This window comes from Pleurodeles waltl, chromosome 12 (genome assembly GCF_031143425.1).
Source record: "Pleurodeles waltl isolate 20211129_DDA chromosome 12, aPleWal1.hap1.20221129, whole genome shotgun sequence".
Lineage (NCBI taxonomy): Eukaryota > Metazoa > Chordata > Amphibia > Caudata > Salamandridae > Pleurodeles > Pleurodeles waltl.
In genome coordinates this window covers 432,414,127-432,436,952 of record NC_090451.1, presented here as the reverse complement: position 1 = coordinate 432,436,952, position 22,826 = coordinate 432,414,127, and the positions used below count along the sequence as shown (strand labels likewise).

Here is a 22,826-nt window from a genome sequence, read left to right as displayed (position 1 = left end):
AAATCAGTCCCGCTAAGTGACCTTCCACTGACATCATATTCTGTCCATGGACACATTAAAAGAGCGTTCTCCTTTATCAGAAGATGTGTAAATGTTATGGATCATGCGTATGTAGAGAAAGATCTGAGTGAATTTGGTTGAGAAGATATTGATGGGGTGCTAAAACCTAAGAAATTTCTAAAGCCTCTACCCACAGAACTTACAGATACATATACTTGCAAAACCTCTGCTACAAATAGATGTCCCTGTCAATATGCTCTTCTTAAATGTTCGACGTTCTACAAATGTACCACAAGCAATTGACAAAACAAATAAATAAAGTGAACTATGAAAATGTGTCTAAAACAGAAGTGATTAATTATTTTTCATATTCAAATCAAAAGCATTGGTGCATACATAAAAGGGTTAAAACCATTATTATTTGTTTCATTTATTTATATGTCTCTTCTTCCTCTATTATACCCTCCATTCTGGAAAATGGCAGAAGGGTTGCTCTGAGGAGTTATTTTCTGTCTCTAGAAGACTACCTGACCTATAAAACCTATGTTTTACACCAAAATGAAGTATATAGGTTTCATGTTTCCTCACATATTACATCATCACTGCAACACATCCACCATTTATAAAAATTCTTCCCAGATCAGCAATGTCTACCCAAGCTAAATTACTTCTCTAATGATCTAAAAACACAAATAAAAAATGAAAATCTCCAGGAAATAGTTATCTTTTATGGCGGTATATCAGGGGGCCTGGGATTAATAAGAGAACCAGGACAATTCAAGTGCAGGTTGTCTCTGTACTATATCTTGCAGGGCCACTTTATGTTTTTAACATTTTTCTACTGTCCAAGCAAGTGACCAAAAGATTAAATCCCTCATTACAACCCTCGCAGTCTTGTGACCGCCAGGATCACGGTCGGACCACCATGGTTGGACCGCCAGCGCCGCCAGATTATGACTTTACGTTGTTCTGGCATTTCTGGCGGTCCTAATCTGCCAGCGCTGCCCTGGGGATTACGACTCCATTCTTTGCCAGTGGTTACATGGCGGTAGTACCACCATGTAACTGCTGGCGGTGACGGGGTGCAGGGTGCCCCGGGGGGGGCCCTGCATTGCCCATGCACTTCGCATGGGCAGTGCAGGGCCCCCACTGGCCAGCTCCGTCACGATCTTCACAGTCTGCTTTGCAGACAGTGAAAAACGCGATGGATGCTGGTGTACCCTACACACTACAGCATTTCAGTTGGCTCTATTATGAGCCGGTGTCAATGTTTTAGGCTGTTTCCCACTGGCCCAGGGGAAACTCTTAATGGGGCCCGCGGGAAGGCAGCCGCACTGGCGGCAACCTGACCATCAGGACTTTGGCAGACGGCCTTTTCCGTCCGCCAAAGTCGTGTTGAACCTCTAAATACTTCGAAATCATAAAATGAGATATTGGTTGTAATACCAGATTCAGTCATATGTGGACAGTAGGGGTACTCTTTGGAACCTTCGGTAGTGGCTTAATAAATTTATTTTCACTCTTGAGTTAGCGGTCAGGCTTACAGGAGCCCCACAAGTTAGCCCCATACAGTACTGCACTGACTACTTTAGCCCTGTACATCTCCAATATAGATAATCTAGGATAATTAGGGAAGTTTCTTATGTTTTTAAGAACGTGATCCATCTATGATCTAAGGTACATTTACTTTGTCATGTCTGACAGTTGATTACCCAAATAATTGAATTTGTATATTCTCTATAGGATGATGTGTTTCTAGAAATCTGGCCTTTATACAAAGATTGAGGATTTAGAAGCATTAATGTTCAATACATATTCATCTTAAAACTATCTAAATCTTTCTAACAAAAAAAGTTAAAAAAAGGGATGCCATCTTATGGCCAGTGATGCATAAGAATCTTTTCTGCACTCTAACAGGAAGTTAGGATGTTAATCTATCTATAAAAAGAATAGTGTTGGAGCATGTACACACCCTTGCTAAACTCCTCTACTAACAACTGTTAGGTCACTGTCTGCTCCTTATCAGACTTGAGCATAATTATTTGTATGAGTTTGAATTAAAAGTGTAAGCAATCTTGGGAGAAACCCCCACTTCTGTAACACTTACCAGACTTTGCACTGAGGCACCAGGTCAAAGGCCACCCTCAAGTCAACAAAAACAACAAAGAGATTACCTTGGGTACTACAACTGTTTTCAAGTTTTCTAGAAGGAAGCAAAATATCTGATCTACAGTGCTAATCTGTGGCCTAAAGCTTGCCTGAAGATGGGAAAAATGGTTCTCTTCCACCCACAAATTTAGCCTATACAGCAATTGTTTACAAAATATCTTCTGCAGATTATCTAATAAACGGATGTTTCATAACATTCCATTATTGTACCAGTATTTAGTTCTTCAGATGAATATAAAGATAACACTGGTATGAGGGCTTCATAAATTTCACAAGTGGCATTTTCAGAGAAAACACTATCAGATCCCCTTCTTTTTTTTTTCTATTACTATTTAATGTTTGGTCAATCTGAGCTTGAAAGCGTTTTAATCTTGTTTGTCATCATGAACATCTCCTGTCTTATTACCACTGACATTATGATGACAGCACTGGTAAGTCAACATCTTATGCATGGTATGGTATGAGATGAAAAATATCACAAGTCATATTAATGAAGAAATGCTTTTGTCCCAGACATCGCCTGATAGATGATAGTTGAACATTGACTATCATACCTATATATAACTGCTATAGGATGATGATGAAAAAATCAGTTGCATTGTTTTATGTGTGTTCATCTTCTAATATTATTCTTACAAAATACTCAGGTATGGGTTGAGTGATGATTCATGAGAAGAGGTTTGGTTTATTATGAATTAATAAAACTCTCATGTTTGTTTATTGTCATTAAAAGTCCAGATTTCATATAAACTATGAAATTATCCAACGGGATCTATACGTTCTCAAGAATCGTAATTTGAACATTATTTTACAATAATATTAAAGGACCTAAGTGTTAAAGGATGTCAAATAAATGACCTTCTACACCAATCCAATGAAAAAAGCAGTGGCAAATATGACAAAAGTTAAAGGGAAATTGTCCATTCTAATTTAAAATAACCCAAGGATAGACATTTAATTTGTGAATGGACTAGAATAAAAGGCCATCTTGAATTGTAAATCCTGGCCCATCTGTACTGTAACAGGAACACAATTGATACGAAATGATCATAGTTTTATTTTCATCTGCACTTACACACCTATTTTAGTTTAGTAAGACATTATAAAAACCAACATGTTTAAATATCTGCTCATATGCATTCTTTTTTATTTGATAGTAAAGATCATCACAGATCAACAAAATTAATTGGATTCAAAGAGCAGTACAAGGCAAGAGCAGCCTTGCAGTTTTCCACATTTAGCATGAGTCTAAACGTATCTTGAAATATTAAAATGTTGGGTGCAAAATAATGAAACAACATACATGTGAATACAACATGTTTGCATCGATATTTATTTCTATCCACATATACTTTTGACATTATCCTTCAGAGTCATATTCAGATTCTAATATTGTCAGCTGGGATTAATTTCAAATTTGAATATCTCTATGACCCATTTTAAATTAGCAAGGCTCAAAGGTATTATCTAAACACAAATATGGAAGGATTGCTTGAACAGATGAAAATTGTTCACTCAAGAAACTTCTATAGACTTTCTCAAAGGGTTTTTGAAGATGACATTCATTCATCTCTAAAGAAGTTTCTGCTGTTCTCCGTCATGTACAAATCATTGAAAGAGTGTTTCAATAGAGGCCACCAAAAAACATTGTTTTCTTTAAGGTCCCATAACCATGTGCCTAAAGTGGTACAAGACTCAATATGATTCAAGTAAGACAGACATGGATTTAGGGCCTGATTTAGATTTTGGTGGGAGGAATTCTACAACACAAACATGACGATCCCTTTATATCCTATGGGGATTGTAATACAGCGGACGGGATATCAGTCATGTTTATGAAGGAGTATTCAATCACAAAGATCTAAATCAGGCCCTAAGTTCCTGCCATGGACTGTAATGAACACAATTCAAACCTTTTTGATTAGACTCTTGACCCAGGAGGTAGACCTAAATCAGAATTGAGACATTTTCCTATCACACTGAAGAGGGGAAATTATGATAGACCACCAATTTCAATCCCATAAAGGGAAAAAGGTACCACATTTTACTCTTTTATGCCCTAATTAAGGGTTTTGATGAAAGTCCACCAAACCTCATATTGAAACGAACAAGTTAAAATATTGCTAACATGGCCATAAAGAGTAGATTCCCAAAACAGTCTCCACAAGAGAAAATTATCTCACACCTACTAAGCATCAGAAGAATGTTGCTCCGCATTTGGCCAATAGCAGCATTTTGTTTTTTCTTGATTTATTGTTCCAGCATGGTATTTTTGTCTTCTCAGCCATTAATTCCCAAGATTATGGAGAAGAGTCCTATGTAGTGAGCACACTGTCCGCACTCCAGACACCAGTCTGTGCTGTACAGCCTCATGAGGGATCAGTGCTCACAAGCTTCAAAATCTCCTGCTCAACATGTGCTGGAATGCCTTGTCCTTCTCAGCATGGATCACTGACCTACTGCTTCTATCCCAAAACAAGTAAGTTATTTTTATGTCTTTGTTTTTTTTTTGTTCAGCCTCCAGAATTTAAAATAACGAAAAAGTACAAGAGTAGAGCTAGACTCAGATTCCTGTGTAATGTCCAAGGTACTGATCTCCATGTATTCTAATTTCTTTAATATGGCAATTTAGTGTCACTGACTTGACCTCCAATGATGTAGGAACACATCACTGTTTCCCCACATTCATGGTCTTTTTCCTTACACACCTTTTATCAGTATTCACCTGGCGAAATCTGTGCAGAAGAGGAATTCAGATGTGTGGTGTTCATGCACTACTTGTAATCATGTTTTGTCCAATAACTTCTGCTATTGTTCAAATCAGGATTAACTTCTGACCTGTGATAAGGGCCTGTTGTGTGGAGCCACACTGATTTGAATATCATGTGAACCAAATAGTTGTTAGTAGAACAGGTCTGTCTCAGTAGGGGTACAAGGGCAAGTGACAGTAATGGGATTTAGCCACCCATGGAATTCCTTAATGCATCATAAGTAGACTGTATCATGGAAGTCCCAAGGTGTTGCCACACCTTCCTTCTCACAAAATGAAATACATACTAAACATTATTAATAACACTCATTTCAAACAACAAGAATTGAAACTACGGGAACAAAATAATAAACCTAAAACAAAAACACATTCCATAGGAAAGGATTCAATACAATACGAAGTGTAAGCTAAATAATGAAATCTTGGAACCTGCCAGGTCTTTTGGCAATAAGTTAACTCCTTATCCAAGCCACTGCTTCCGAATATCCTTTTAGTCTCTTGGGCTCAGACGCTGCCACACCTCAACTACTATAAGAGCTTTATTTCTTGAGCAATCATTCTAAACACCCTATTTGAGGAACCAGTGCTAGTCATGACATGTGCCAAATTCCCAACTCACAACTGGTGAAAAACATTTTATACACTACTACTACCAGCCCAAGTCTCACTAGCCAGATCTATTGTTTTTTATCATTTTTCCATAACCTACTGACTCTCTCCACTTCCTTGGTCTGCTTAACTTTCCAGAAAGGACACACTTCATAAGCAGCCTTTCACCTTTGCATCAGTTCAAATTGGGTTTCCGTATGAACACATGGGGAGTGATACAATAAGCCCAGATGAGATCTTGCTACAAGGACATCCTTGTTACTATCATGAGCGCATAGACACACCCCGTCAAAACCTTGTTGAGATGCTCACCCTTAACAATACTTTGGAGGTGGTTGAAAGCTGACCTGAAGTGTATGATGTCACATCTGCCAAGAAAATCTGTTATTCACAGTCCAAGATACCCAATTGTATTTTTCTTAAAAACACATTTATATCTTCTTTGAGTAATATCATTTTCTTAAATCACCTTCATCACATCTTAGTCACCCTCTCATGCTCCACCTATTATCCAACAAATACCAAAATATCATGTTAGAATGCTGCAACCACAGGATGCTTCTGAAACAATCTTGTCATCAAATGTTTAAAGATATCCACAGCTGGAGTCAGGCAAATAGCATCCTACAGAACTGGTACACACTTTCAGGTGTGACAAAGGCATTCAAATTGCACAACTGTGGGTCAAGTTCCACTTGATGGTTTGCCCCTTTCAAGTCTAGAGTCTTCAGTTCTGGGCAATGAAATATTCTCAACCCAAATCATGTCATTTAAACTCCTGAATCCAAACTCAACTCATCTCACCTTCTTGGTGCCAGCAAATTAGTAAAATGCCAGCGTGTGGTGGCATTGGTTCTATAACCCTGTGCTTGCACGTTTTCTAACATGGCTGTAAGATCACTCTTCATACTGTGTGGCACAGATTTGGTTGGCATGGCATTCTACTTAATTGTACTAGTGTGGTAAGATTCTTGACTTTCCTGAAATACGACATTGAATACTCTTAACCACGTTTCCTCTATTAGTGTGTCAACCCTTGCAACTCTTTAATCATCAGTAGTAAACGTGGTTTGATTGTCTTGTGGGACTCCACCTGGTAACACCCCTATAGGACATCGGTCCCCTTTTTAGAGACATAGACCTTGTCTCTTGTTACCTTTTTCCTTTTCTCCGTATTTATGCAAAAATAACCAAAAAAAGTAAATCTAGGTGCACAAATATGACAGAAGAAACATGTGTGGGTACAGTACATTACTTTGTAGTGATCTAATGCACTAGTAGTGATGCGTAATCCCGAGTCCACTAATAATTTAATACATTTAATATAGGCTATGCGAACATCAAATCCAGGATGCACAATTCTACAATAAAGGCACCAAAGCAAGTTTTTCTGTATCTCCTTCCGGTTACAATTTTGTTTCTGCATTGTCATTCAAAACAGTGCACATCCTTCCTCTCCACATTCAAAAGAAATGCCCTATCTTTTTCATACACTGTTGTCCAATAGCTGGACAGGTCTTCAAAGATTTTGATGATGGCCCCAATTGTTGGCATCCTTCATTGAGTTTGCTAAACCCTTAGCAAAATCTGTGACTTTGTCTACAGTAGAATTTTTGTATGCCAGCAGACATTGTCACATTTTCTTCAAATGACATCTGGCTATTAATTGGTCCTGAAAGAGCTGTGATGTTATCACTCAAATTTTCGTTCACCACCAATAGTTTAGTGCTATCACAAATGCACCAATCAACTCACTCAGAGACTGTACTCTTGTTCAGAATTTGTATCTCTGTACTGTTAGATTATAAAAGCCTGAGAAATATTTCTCCAACTGTAGAATGCCAGTTTCAGACTCAACAGGATACTCATCTTCAGATAGTGTGTATTCTGGTGTTGGACCTGGCCCTTTCTGCAGGGTCATCCCCAGACATTTTTACTTTTTCCTCCACTTTTTGATTAAGTTGTTTTTGTTGTCTTTAGGATTCTGTGCACTTTACCACTGCTAACCAGAGTTAATGTGCAAGTGCTCGCTGCTTAAAACATGGTAACGTTGGCTTATCCATAATTGGCAGATTTAATTTAAGACCCTAGTAAAGTGCACTACATGTGCCCAGGGCCTGTAAGTTAAATGCTACTGGTGGGCCTGCAGCACTGATTATGAAAGCCCCTTCAAACATGCCTCAGTCCTGCCACTGCAGAGCCTGTGTGTGCTGTTTCAAACTGCCATGTCGACCTGGTAAGTGCACCCACTTGCCAATCCCAAACCTTCCATTTTATTATATATAAGTCACCTTTAAGGTAGGCCCTGGTCAGTCCCAAGGGCAGGGTTCAGTGCAGAGGCGTTTTTCTTTTAGGGCTGAGAAGCTGCGCCCCTCTGAAATTACTAAACATGTATATAAAAAATATTAAATAGATCGATTTGTTTCGAGATACAATCGTATCTCTCAATAAATGGATGCATTTAAGTCTGGGCTGTCTGTCCCATGCTGCCTGCTCTGCCTCGCTTTGAACAGGAAAAAGAATCCTGGCAGTAAATCATCTTTCTGCACTGTGATGCAAAACGTAGGGCTGACTGCTGTAAAGCCCTTCATTTCTATTGTGGTCTGTGGCAGTAACCACTATAGACCAGTGACGCTCTTAGCATCATGTTTAGGGCGTCAAAGTCTTCATCTGAGTGTAAGGGCAGCCATCCGTCATTCACAGGCACAGATCTCCCATTCATCACTCAGTAGGAATTGATGCAAGCACGTGTGATTTAGTGCCTTGTCTTCGGTAATGGTAAGTGTTATAATGCTAATCATGTGTTATTGTTATTGTTCTGAGACCCCTTGTGACACTAACCTCCCCATGTGTGACACCCCATGCTCTGGCTGAAAATCGCTGGCTCATTTAGAAGTGGAGCTGCTGTATTTGTCTTGCCGCAAAATTGTTCCAAAAGACGAGCAGGGCTCTTATTCCCGTGCAAAATTGATCCAAATATCTGAGTCAAGCGCAAAGGAAGAAATATGTGCATACAGTAAAGGCAGTTATCTGCTGTATGGCGTTAAAAAAGGCCCTGTCTTCATGCCCTTAACATTAATGCTAAAAACATGAATTGAGATGCGAACAATGAATGGAACAATGAATGTTACGAACATTAAGGTAATGTGATTTAGTTCCTCTTATTTCACATGTTTTACTTAATGTTGCATTCCCCAATAGAGTTAGCTGTTTCATCATGCTGTGTGTCTGTGCATTGTATTACTCTTCCATAGTGCACACTTTGGTTCATGCCAGGTGTTTATTAGGGGCTTTGATTGAGAGGGCTGGTACTAAGGCTGAAGGCTAAGCAAAGTGTTTGTCAGTGGGTTGGTCTTGCAGCAGAGCACACAGGCTTATGGTCATGTATTCCAGCTGCAAATGAAATTCAGTGTAAATGTGTGTGAAGGGGTGCACATATTTAGAAGACAAAAGCAAAAGGAAATACAGTGCTTAAAGTTGAATGATTGAAGTGTGTGTTTGGGGTGGTAAAATGAGGGCTGAAGAGGAAATAGAAGAGGTTGAAAATGTGCAGATGGATGAGATGTGAAGAGAAAAAGGGCACATATATCTATCTATGACATAAAGCGGACATAACTAAAGGCCAACAGTCCTTCCACATGCCTCAATAATATTTAATTCCCAATTTCAGAATTGAAACATTTCCAATGTTAATTATTTATAACCAATTTTTGTTACTCATTTACCTTAAACAAATGAGGCCGTCACATGGGAGCCAGCTCCAAATGGAGCCAGCGGTGTTGCGGCTGTGCGACGGGTGCAGCTGCACCCGCCGCGCTTTTCACTGTCTGCTGTGCAGGGCAAAGAACAATAAAACAACGTAGAAATACCACCACCTGGTAAAAATAGGCTTCAGCATGGCAGGTTATTAGGCTTCTCATCCTTGGTGTGGCTTCCCCCCAAACCTTTTGTCTTCACTCCTCCTGTTTTCTGGATTTGGTTTTGTCTGCATTAGGATTCTGTGGACTTTACCACGCTAACCAGTGTTAAAGTGCTTCTTTTCTCTCCCTAAAATATGGTATAATCGCCTTACACCTGATTAGCATATTTAATTTACTTATAAGTCCCTGGTAAATCTTACTAGTGAGCATGCAGTACTCATTGTGCCACAAAAGTAAGTAGCACTTTAAAGCATATCTCAGAATTGCCATTGCAGCCTGTGGTACAGTTTTAAAACTGCCTTTTCAACCTGGTAAAATAAACCTTTTGCCAGGACTAAACCCACAGGACAAAGTGCATTGTATTCAAAAAGTAGGACATGCGTCTTTAAGTTTTACATGCCCAAACTCCTCAATTCGTTTTTCACTACTGTAAGGCCTATCTCTCCCATTGGATAACATTGAGTTACCTTATTACATTTATTGGGTTCCAAAGTTTGATTGGGACAGATAGGGATGTAAAGTTTGCACTTTAATGGTAAAGTAGAATTTTAAGTCAAATTTCTGAAAATTTTGCAATGTTGTCATTTTCTTGTCCTTATCATTTGGTGCCTGCTGCCTGTGTCCTTGGTCACATGACTGTGAATAGTTTGGCAGTTGGCCTTTGTATATTCCTCCCATATACTGAGACAAAGGGGACTAAGGGGGTCATTCCGACCCTGGCGGTCCATGACCGCCAGGGCGGAGGGCAGCGGAAGCACCGGCAACAGGCTGGCGGTGCTTCCTGGGCTATTCTGACCGCGGTGGTAAAGCCGCGGTCAGAAAAGGGGAACCGGCGGTTTCCCGCCGGTTTTCCCCTGGCCCAGGGAATCCTTCGGGGATTCCGACCCCCTTCCCGCCAACCTGTTTCTGGCGGTCTTCACTGCCAGAACCAGGATGGCGGGAACGGGTGTCATGGGGCCCCCTCACAGGGCCCCATACAGATTTTCACTGTCTGCTTAGCAGACAGTGAAAATCGTGACGGGTGCCACTGCACCCGTCGCACCCCTGCAACTCCGCTGGCTCCATTCGGAGCCAGCTTCCTCGTTGCAGGGGCTTTCCCGCTGGGCCGGCGGACGGCCTTTTGGCGGTCGCCCGCCGGCCCAGCGGGAAAGTTGGAATGACCGCCGCGGTCTTTTAACCGCGGGGCGGTCATTCGGCGGTAACCGCATGGCGGGCGGCGACCGCCGCCCGCCGCGGTCAGAATGACCGCCTAAGTGTTGTCAGGATAGGCCAACCTGCCAGGATTGTTGGGTGGAGCTGTGTCATGCCCCACTTATATTTCAAAGGGCAGCTTGCAGCACACACACAAAGGTACCTGACACCAGTCTCATGTCACCACAGACTACTTGGAGCCTTGGTGGCAGAAGGGAAGAACTTTCCAGAACCAAACATCTCGGTAGCTAGTATGCCCCCCCACTTCAAAGACTGGAGCCAGGTATACAAATTGGTCATCCTGTACCACCTCTTCAGTACACTCCTGGACCTGTGGGAGACTTCAGAAGGGCTGCCTTGTACTCCAGAGGTCTTCTATGCTCCTTGAGGTTAGGCTTGTTTTTCAGAGGATTGCCCTGCTGCTTGAGACCTGTCTTGCTGCTTAAGGGGGAGGAGGGCATCTCCTTGAACCCAGGACTGTCAGAGCGACTTCAAGGGCTAGTTGGCTGGCCTTCTGTGTGACCTACAGGGACATAACAACGTTCAGAGACCTTAAACCCTGCACCTGACTAAGTGGTGCCCCAGCTCCTGTACCCTAGGAAGTGGTGTTAGAGGTGCTGTTCCTGCCTAATCCTATATGTTGACAATCACTAAAATTTTCACCAAAAAGTGCCAGAAGAACTGACAGATTGCCAGGGCATATCGATGAGGCGATCTGCCAAGGTGCATGAGCAGCCGGCCTGATTTTGCTGTAGATCCTGTTACACTCTTCTCTGCAGTGGCAATTCCTGTTCAGCTGGATTTCCGATTGACAGTATCCTGCTTCGTGGAGTACCTAGCGGCTTGCAGCTTTGTCACCGAGCTCAATGGCGACAGGGTCTCCATTGACACTGACAACCTCCTCACCTGGAAAGCCAGCATTTACTGCTCTGAGCTCTTTCCCACCATCGACAATGGCTTCACCCAGATTTCTTCCAATGACGGTTACACCTCCTCGGACACAGCATGCTGCCATTGTGGCTAACCTCTACCTTCTCCTGGAATTCTCTCCAAAATTACTTCTAATTCCGAAGGTAAGTTGAGACCAAGCCCAATCCACCTTGTGTATCCAAACCACGCTCCATCATGGCCAGCCTTAACTTTTGACTTTGCCCCAATTTTGAATGACCAGATTCTTCGTGTTTGGCGCTTTGATCTTTTATTTGCCAGATTTCACAAGAAACTTTAAAAATTCATAACTCTGATTCTACTGATTAGATTTCATTCATATTTGTGCCATTTAATTTATTTAAAAAATCTTTATTTCTCTAAATTGGTGTTGGTTGTTCCTTGTGTTCTGTTTTCACGTTATTACTGTTTGAGTGCTGCATAGATATTTAACACAGTACCTCTAAATTAACCCTGATTACTTTTGTTCCAAACTACCAGACTGTTAAGCAGAGGTTAACTTACTGACTTTTTTGGTTCAACCCTGACATGGTTTGTGGTTGTTGCTTGAGAAGGATTTCCAGTCCCAGCAGCCAATTACTCAATTGTTTACACAATCCTAATGGCTTCTGTCTAGTTCTCATACTTGTAGCACCTAAACAGTGGCAACAATTTTTTTCTTCACTGACCTACAGTTTTTGAACAAAATAATAAAAGTGCACATCACTTTCCAACCATCCCCCCTCACAGTCACAGTCACAATACCCATCTGCACTTTCTTGTGAGTCCTATTTTGCTGTGTAAGCATGTAATGGGAGTGCACCAAAGTCAAACGTTACATACCACATATGGGAAAGCTCTGGGGTAAATTCTTCTTAATAGGATTCACATACTATTTTGTTTTTAGAGAATATAGCCTGACAACTAGGAGCTGTTACTGGTTTTCTGGTGTACTGGTTCCACCTAGCTGCGCCAATAGATATCTCTTTATGTCCCGGCAGTGGATGAGTTTAACAATCTAGGGTTAAACCATAGATCCCTTCGGCCAGTTCCCAGCATGATTTTCTGTATATTGTCTAGCCACTTACACTTCTTTGGGTATTCCAGGCCTATTATGACATGAATAGCCCTTGTGTAGTATGGGCAGTAGAGTTAATCTGTGACTTATTACAATGCACGACAGGTCTCATATTTATTAAGTCAGATCTGCAATTCTAACTATGTTCAAGCCTCAGTGGAGGTAGTAGAGTTCCCAGGTCGGGTTTGTTTTATAAAAAGGGTTATCTTTATGACAAAGGACTTAGGGCCTGATTTAGATATTGGCGGACAGGTTACTTAGTCACAACGGTGACGGACATTCCGCCATCCAAAATCTAAATCCCATAACATCCTACGGGATTTAGATTTCGGCGGACGGCTATCTGTCACTGTTATAACAGAGTAACTCGTCCACCAATATCTAAATCAGGCTCTTATTCAGGGGTCTTCTTGTACTCATGACCATATACTTGGTTTTGCTAGTTTTGATCACCAGATTCCTTTCTGCATAGAACAACTCAAACCCCATAAGGAGTTCATGTACTGACCTTTTGACTAAGGGAAATAAGACAGCATCATCCTCGTATAAAAGCAAAGGGATGTTGGCCTCCCTTAGCATGGGTGTGTCCAAGGTAAAGTTATTAAGACAACTGGTAACATCAGTAATATGAAGAATAAAAAGCAAATGTGCAAGTGCACAGCCTTGCCTGACTCAACATACCAGATTACATTTTTCTGGGCATTTTCCTAACCACCCATATGTAGCCTTCCCCTTTTGTGTGATAATTCAGTCAGTGCAAGGCTATCACCATCTATTCCTATAGGCCCTGCGGCCTCAAACTGGACCAAAGATTTTAGCAATCAAGAGGATCAAAAGCTAAGGTTAGATCAATAAATGTAAAAAAAACCTGACAGCACTTCAGGCAGATCATAGGCAGTCTAAGTGCCTACTCAGCATTTCTCATGTTTTTTTCCTGCATCCAGCCTGTGCGCTATTCAGAATATTATTTCAATCAGTCTTCCTGAATTCAGTTAAGCAACACATTACCATTGGTTTTCTCAACCCCATCCAGCACAGAGATTAGGTGATAATTAGAAGGATCATAGTGGAAACATTTTTATACGAACAGCATGATTTTCGTCAATGTCTATGGGCCCAATTCACAAAGGTAAACTAAAACCAAAAGTCTAAGTTTACACCAACAGTCTAAGTTTAGACCTAAAGTCTAACTTTACTTGTAGTAAAGTTAGACGTTTGGTCTAAGTTTACCCTTTTGGTCTAAGTTTGGTTTTGTTTTGTCAGTTTTGTTCCCTGGATTCAGCAAAGAAAGGCTGCACCAAGACTGGACTGCACCTGCTGATTCTTGGGTTAACAAAAAGTAATCTGTGCCTGTGGTGTCCTGTTTGAGGAAAGTCATCCCCTAGTCTCAGATAGAAGACGTGACTCCAAAAGTTATTTGGCTGACTTACTGTTACAGCTATAGGGCCGCAAAATATGAAGAAGCCTTTCTTAGCGAGTATCCAAGTCTACGGGACCCAGGAGAGTTGTTGGAGTGCAGTTTGCTCACCCAGTACGTAAGTTATCACTAGATAGAGGGAAATAGCTGGTTTTGCGGTAACCAGAGACCTGTAGACCTGTGGCAACTAGTTTTGGCTGCTCTTCAACTGGACTTTGAGGGACATTGACCCCTGTGTTGCCCCATCATGTTCATGTATTGAGAAGTAGTCCTAGGAAGACTCCCGTCACAAGACCAGCATCCTTCAGGATCTTTAGCATACTGTATCCCTTGCTTCAGTACCACTCCACTGAAGCCTATGGAAGTTCGTCCGTAGATCCTGGAACTGGACTGGAGACTCCTTTTACTGCGAGGTGACTGTTCAACCAAGTCTGTTTGGTCTTTGTGACTTGATACCCCTCGTAGTTGGTTTGCCAACGTGGGCCAGAGTAGCAGTTTGAAACTTTATAAAAGATTCAGAAGTTTGCAAAATGTGGCCATTAGCATAGTCCATTAAAGGAAAAAGCAGTGATTTATTGTTCCTTTAAAAATTCATATCTCCGGAACCCTCCAGGGGATATTTTCATTAGATTGTCAATTTGAAGATAAAAATACAACTTATTTTTATAAATTGGAGTCAGATTTTTATTGTGGCTTATTCCTTCTTATTTGACTGTTTTGGTGCTTCTTAGTGCTTTACATGTGCTCCTTCGATAAAGCATGATTTCTCAGACCCACAGGGTTGAGGTAAGGCTTTTCAAATGAATCTGACTGGACCCTGTACAGATAGTGGGTTTATTAAACAATGAGGTCTACCAACCACACAATATAATAAACTGCTTTCCTCACAGTCACTTCCAAATTGTATAGGTCATATTGCTGAGCTTCCTAAATATCTTCTAGAGGGAGTGATCTCCAATTAGCAGGAAATAAACAATTATGTATCTAAGATGCTCTATATTCTACATGTTGCAAATAAAATCTATATCAAATCATTACAAGATTGCACAATCCTCCAATTACCCCCAAATATGTCCCAGTTGTCCAAACTATTCTGTAGAGCAGCATATGTGTGGTATGCTACCTGGGCACCATATTGGGTATACTATAAATACCAAATCTCCAAGGTTGAACTGAACTTAGTGCAACATCATCCGCATTACAATTAGGAGCGCTGTTAGACCTGTCAGTCTTAGGGTGGTCTTCCCACAACCTTTTTGCTTGATTGTTGCTTTCATTGGCTTAGGACTGCACACACTTCACCACTGCTAACCAGTGCTAAAGTGCTTGGCTCATGCCCCTACACATGGTTTGATTGACATATACCTAATTGACATATTTAATTTATGTGTATGTCCCTTGTATCTTGTATCTTCCATTTCCTTGCAAAATTTTGGATGTAGATATCTTGTCCAGGTTGAGGTGTTTGATATGATAGCTTGGCGGTCATGCATTTGGAGTTCAACTGACTAACCTGTTTGGATAGGAACTTACCAGTTTTGGTTAGTTCAGAGAGATACACATGCAATTCGTCCCCTAGTACTTGAGAGCTAGCCCCAGCACTCAATTTAGTCTGTATTTTTGGGATAGGTGTCCTCATCAGTTTACCAGTTACAATCTGGTGTGGTGTAAACTGGTGATCGCTGCCCGGTGTGTTCCTCTGTGCAAACAAGGCTAGGGGCTGACAGTGGAGCCACTTCTTGTTAGAGCTGGCAGAGATTTTGCTTATTTTGTTTTTATTAAGCCATTGAGTCTCACAATTATGCTGTTGTTTTGGGAGTGGTACACTGAGGCCCGTTTATAGGTTATTCCTAAAAGGGTGCAGATGTGATTGAACATGGAGTTGACAAAGTGTTTTCCGTTGTCTGACATGATGATGTCTGGTACCCTCCGCCTGGGTATTATTTCTCTGACATGGAACATTGCTGCTGCCTTGGCATCGCAGTATACACAGGACCGGCTTTGTTCCACCTAGACTATAGGCAGGCTACTACAATCAGGTATTGATAGTTCGCACATCAATCGATCATATCAATAAAGTTGATGCGTAATGCCCGGAAGGGCCTGTTGATCTCGGCATAGTTCATGACACGGCCTTGAGTGTAGGTTTGGGTGAGTATAATTGGCAGATGGAACATCCGTTTAAATACATCGTCATGGTTTCGGTAAGGTTGGGGATAAACTAGGTACTCTGGAGATCCGCTATCATGTTGTCTTTGGCTATGCGTTTTGGTAAGTGTAACTGGGGCAATGCTATGTTGACAAAGCTCTGTGTCATGACGGATTTCCCTGTGGTCGGCATATGAGGTCACGTGCAGCCCCAGGCTAGCCATCACTCCTTCTTGTCAGGCAATGCAGTTCCCTGCAACTCCCTCAAGTACGATCCTGTGGTTTCCATGTAAGGCTTGTCCTGTGGGGGTTCCACCACCGATGCCTGTTATAAGGGACGTATGAGTGCTTCCTTAACTGTTCCATAAGCTGCTCCTTTTGCAAAATTGGTCAGCTAATGCATTTCCCCAGCATATGAAGTCCTTGCCCCTGGTATTAGCAGCGCATTTTACCATGGCCATGCATTTACGTAGGGTCAGCACGTTGATTAGTAATTCTAGGAGATCCCTGTGTGCAATGGGTGTGCTGTCTGATTTCAGAATCCCTTGCCTTTACCACCGTCCAATGCTAAAGTGCACCATAGTGATGAAATAGGCTGAATCTGAGTAAATGGTTACCGTCTCTTTCAAGCTTTGGCTGAGGGCTTCGATTAATGCTGTCAGCTCTGCCGCCTGTGCTGAGAGGTGGTGGAGGAGAGTTAGCTGTGCGGTAACTTGCAGTTTTTCTGAGGGCACGTGGCTACGAGCCATTACTACCACTGGCCCCGTGTGTCTTACCCCAGTCTCTTGACCTATCATGGAGGAACTGTCAATGAACAGTACCACACTATCAAGGATGGGTTCCTCCTATGCCTGGCTCATCCCCTCGGGGGTGTATGTTGTGCAGTCATGGATCTCATCCAACTCTTGAACATGATGGGCTAGGAAAGTGGCTGGGTTTACTAGATGGCACTGTACTATTTTTAATGATGGCCTGGAGATAATCAGTTTGTAACCTGAAACATGTTGTGTAGTCAGTGTGTTTTTGCTTGTTTGAATGACCGAAAACACTGAATGTTCTGCATACAGTGTCAGCAATGCCCCATCACAATGGAGCTGCTTTTGTTGACAACAAAGGCTGCTGCAGCTAGCACCTGCTCTCATGGGAAATGACCCTGCATGACTGAGTCTAAGAGTCCACTGTAGTACGCAAGAGGTTTGTGCCCCCAGGGAATACTTTTGTGTCAGGACAGCTGTCATGACTCACCCATTGTTGTGGCTGAATAATAAGAATTCCTTCTTATAGTCAGGCATTCCTAACGCAGGGGGAGTGCATTAACTCTTGTTTTGAGTTTGCAGAAGGCATTTGTATCTCAGACATCCATGCCAGTTCCTCATGGCCAGCATTCTCTTTTTGTGGCCTTAATTAAGGGGGCAACAAGCGTTCTGTAGTCAAAGACCCACTGCCGGACATAGTTGCATAGTCCTAAAAACCTTTGCATACCCTTTTTAGTTTTTGGTTATGGCATGGACCTGATAAAATCTGTGCATTCTGGCGTGATCCGCCAACCAGCCGCTGAGATCAGCTCACTCCTATTGTACATACTGCATCTTACCCTTTTCTACTTTGTAGCCCCTCTTGGAAAGTGGAGACAGGAGGGCTATCATGTCCTGACAACATAGGTCCTCAAAGAGACAGCATATTAAGATGTCGTCAGCATACTATAGCAGGGTGCTATTCAATTGAAAGTTAGCAAGGTCCTTCCTTAGTATTGAAATGAAGATACTGGGAGATTCACAGTACCAATAGTCTCTGGTACAGCAGCTAAACCTCTCAGAAAGTGAATGAGGTCACGTACTGACTTTCGGGGTGCAGCAGAAAGAACACATTCTTGATGTCTATCATGGAGAAATAGCGGGCTTCCGTGGATATGTTAGTTAATAAGATGGAGGGGACTGGAACCAAAGGGAATTCTTCAACCACGTGGAATTGAGAAGGCGCGGGTCCTGCACCAGGCGCCAGGTCCCTCCCTTATTCTTCTTGACCGGGAGGATCGTGTATTGCAGGGAGAGCCCCCTGTGTGGAGGACCACCTGATCAAGCAGTGCTTGGACTGTGGGTGCTACACCCTCATTGGCTTCCTTGGAGAGAGTACTGACGCACCCAGTGTATGATTGTCCCTTCTCACAGTGTTATCCTTACTGGTTTGGGGGTATTGATGAGCCCCACATCATAGGTCCCTTCGCCCATAACTGTGGTATTACTGCTGACAAGTCTTGCTCCTGCCATGTCCTTGATACCGCCATGGGCATCGGAGCCCCGTTCCACAGTTCTACTGTAACCTTAATCAAATCAGTGAAGATGTGTAGCCCCTTGACATTCACTAAACAGCTGGTCATCGGTTACCTCCTGTATACCAATACCAGGCATAATGAAGAGGATACATGCCTAAATGGCACTGCCTTGATAGGTGGCCAGCAGGACTCCGTATTCAGGCCACACCTCAGTGGCCTCCCAGCAAAGCAGCGTCTCCTCATGGGGTTTCATATCATGGTGACCCTCCCAGCGGAACAGGAATTTGCAGGGCAGCTGTAACCTTCGATCCAGCCATCCCGTGCATTAGCAATGTTAGTAAAGGCCCTCAGATCGGCAGGTATCACTGTTATCGGCTGGTGAGTGCAGCGAGACCAGGTCAAAGACATGCGCCTCGATTGGGTAACCCCAGGGGTTGAGGAGGTCATCGTCCCATCTTCTGAGAACCAGATGATCATGTTTAGTTTGACCAAAAAGTCTCTTCCTAGGAGATTAATCAGATATGAGGGGTGATATAGCAGCTATACCTACACACAGCTGCCTCCCAAGTCTAACTCCAGGAGTTTTGAGAAGGGAACACTCATGACCGTGCCCTAGAACCCATGCCTTTCTATGGAGTCTTTGGATAAGGGCACAATCCCTTCCTTTAAGTATGTTTTTGTTGCCCCTTTGTCAATTAGGAAGCTTTAGGGTGTGTTATTTACCAATATTTTAACAGTGGGTTCCTCCTCGGACCACTGAGTCACTGACAACAGTGGACAAGTGAGTGTAGGTGTTGTGCATCATCCACTAGATGCAGGACTGACCTATGCTTGCCTCGTGGCTTAACTGGTTCTGGGGAGAGAGGGGGGATTGTGACCGAGTCCCAGCTTTGGGAGTCCCCAGTACTCCTTTCTCAAATCCTGGTACTACATGCTTTATCCTTTCTGAACCTCTGCAGCGGTACCCTCATTGGTGCCACCACCTTCTGTGCCATTGTGGCCACAACTGTTCTGACCAGTGCGGCCTGCTCCCAGCTCAGGGGTTTCACAGTAATGTCTTGGTTCTGCCCCAACCATTTCTTGTTCTCTCTCTCTTTCCTTCTTTCCTTGTTTTGCCTTCTCCCCCACCTTACAAGGCATTGCTTCATGAAGGAGAAATTCCAGTAGGGATTTCCCCTCTCGTATCTGATGCAATCCTTTGCCATAGACATGTCTTTTGACTCAAATGTCCCTCCCCCAGACCAGGACCAGTCAAATTTGATCCCCTCCTTAATCCAGTCTGCTAATAAGTTGCAGAACTGGTATGTAAATATTTCTCCTTCATCTCTCACTAGTGTCTTCCTCGGGATCAGCCTGCAATTGTTATGCGCTCGGGTCTGGCAGTGTCCACTCTTGTTGTTGGGTCCCAGAGGATTTGGACCCCCTTTTTCCACTCCGCTAGTTGTATCCCTGTCCAGAACCGCTATGAATCTCCCTGTCACCCGAGTGTGTTCACTGGAACTGGTGGGAGTGCATATTCTCTCTGCCACTGGGGTTCAACGGACTGAATATGATGTACGTGGTTGGTTGAACTTAGGGTAGCTCTAGTGCTGGACTGGGCTGGGGTGGTGCCGGGAGTGCCTGGGCCTGTTGGCCTGTTAGTCTGTCATGCCTGGACCTAACAGTTTGTTGTGTAGTAGGGGATCCTCCAGCTCCCTTATCTGGCGGATTGGTGTAACCTAAAGCGGGGATAGCAGGCATCGGGGAGAGCACCTCAGTTCCTGCATATGGTGGGGGAGGTGCAGACGCCTTGCTTGCTGATTGTGCAATAGGATTATCAGTCTGGGCCTCCTGGAAGATGGTTCATAGTTCTAATAGTGCTTCTCTCCTGTCCTTTTTTGCCCTACGTACTTGGTCTGTATGTGTGTCCTCATGTGTTCGATTATGTTAATGTCAAAGGTTCCCAGCTTTGGCCAGGAAAACGCATGTGCCTTAGTGTGTGTGTGCCATTCATGGCAAAACTTGGTAAATTTTTTAGCCTGAGTGGGGAACCTGGTTTGCATGTGTTTTAGTAGCGACTCCATGTTAAGTTGGGCAGTTTTTTAGGGCACAGATACACTTCTAGCCTTTATGGATTTAGGGAATCTCAAGTTTTACTTTGGTAATGGGGAAATATATATATACAGGGATTGTTAGTTCTAGCTACTGCTATGAGCTCAGAGTTATTTACAGATGCATCAACATGAACATTTCACAAACACAAATAGCAATGCATATGAAGGGTCACCTCCTGGAAGAAAGTGCAATCATTAGTTCAAACGTCATGGAATTTGGCATCAAATAGCAAACTTTACTTTGGAATTAAACAGCGATTGTGAGAAATAGCAATGCCTTTATGTAGCACAAGTCATTGACAAACACAACATTTACGACAAAATACAGATGCATTAATTTACCAGCACCACAATATCAAAGCTACATCAATTTTCAAAAATAGAAAAAAACAGAGAGAAAAAAGATGACATTGTCCTAAATACCTTAACCCGCTCCTAGCACATGCTATTCTGTGACCGGGGGAGGCTCTGCGCAGTACACGGGACTAAGTGAGCCTGATAGTCTGTCAGTATCGGCTCCAGGACAAAGATAATAACGATTTATGCTGAGAAAAAGGAATAACTCTACAGCCACAGGCCCTTCTTCTAAGGTTTGAATCACACCTTGTATCACACCCAGGGGTCATGCGTACCATCTGTGTCATGCCCAGCAGTCCAAGCAGTGAGGCTTCAATCCCTGTATCACACCCAGGGAACAAGCGTATGATCTGTGTCATGCCCAATGGTCCAAGCGACAAACAAAAACAAAATCACACCTTATGTCACACCCAGGATCAGGAGTACCATCTGTGTCATGCCCAGCCATCCAAGCACTAAGTTCGCAATGCTGTATCACACCCAGGGGACAAGCATATCATCTGAATCACGGTCAGGACCTAAGCGAATGAGTCTCAACCATGTATCACACCCAGGGGACAAGCGTACCATATGTGTCACACTCAGTGGTCCAAGTGAACAAAAACAAACAACATTCACCTATCCTAGTGCGCTGACTATCGATAAAAGGTGACTCCAGCAGGAACGCCTCTGGGGTAAAATAGATAACATGCCAGATTTCTGTCAGTGGCAGGATACTCAAGTTTTTATGCTTCTTCCTAGTTTTCCATACCCCAGATGCTGGAAGAAGGCTCTAATGTAGTCTCTTACCCTCTGATGGTGGCTTCGGGCAGACCACTGCCCCGCGGATTCAACAGAACTTCTAATTAATTCCGGCGTCTGCTCACCTTTCCTTGTTGTGCAAATGTGAATCTGTCCAGGTGGGGTCCCGCCCTTTGGCTGCAGATGGGTCCGAGGTACTAATCAGCTTCTATCTGGCTCACCAAAATGTTGCTTGAATGTGAATTTACCTTGAAAACACAAAAGACAAAGTCATTTGGCAAAGCAGGAATAGTTTGTTTCATTAAACATCACAGTTGGGAAAACAGTTATAGAAACAGGATCTGAGGACTGTCTCAAGGTACAGTTGATTTGAGCGGTGTTTTACACATTTCTAAGAGTACTGTCAAACAATTATAGCATTTCTTTTTTGGGGTAAAGAATGTGAACAGTTGCCTTGACGTCATAAATATGGTCCTGAACACAAATGTAGTCTCAACCTTGCATGGACACAATGAGGGCCAGTGGGTAACGTGCGCAGATATCCAGCCTGAGGGGCATGTGATCACAGCGTGTTACTGTGCATGCTGTGTTATGATTGGCTGTGTTCCTAACTACTTGTGACATCTGACTTTATGGTGTTTAAGGAATGCGTGCACTCCTTTGACCATGTGTGCTTTATTGAGCCAGTCTCTTGGGACCGTTGTGGTGACTCTGTGTCTATCTGTGGGACAGATCTTTAGTTTCGTGTTTGCGCATTTGTTTGCTGGCTAGGTGCTGCCCCAATTGTGACCTGTCAATCAGGAACCTCAGTCCTAGGCCTCAGAGTCTGCTTGACCAGGTACTTCTGTGTTGGGGTTGACGTAGAGTTCATGAAGGGTGAATTTGGCACTAGTGATGCAATTTAGTTTTAATGTGTGAACATATCAAGGTGCACATCGACATCGATTTTTCCAATATTAACATATTCATTGCAATGTGATATATCTGCTTTAACATATTCATGTTTTTTGTATGGACTGCATTTTCTTTTCCAGTGACTGTTTCATTTTCCAGGGTTGTGTTATAGTAGGGATGGGCAGCAAGACTCATTCTGCCAGAATATGCAGGACTTGACTTTGACTTGAGCACATATGA

The 22,826-nt window shown here is 42.7% G+C and overlaps 1 protein-coding gene across 1 annotated transcript in view; it reads left to right on the top strand.

Moving 5' to 3' along the window:
* Window positions 1–22,826, top strand: part of LOC138267136 (polycystin-1-like protein 2) — an 835,832-nt gene that overhangs the window by 308,147 nt on the left and 504,859 nt on the right. Inside the window, exon 14 of the mRNA XM_069215990.1 lies at window positions 4,454–4,648. Coding sequence (XP_069072091.1) covers window positions 4,454–4,648 — 195 coding nt within the window. The remainder of the gene's footprint in view (window positions 1–4,453; window positions 4,649–22,826) is intronic.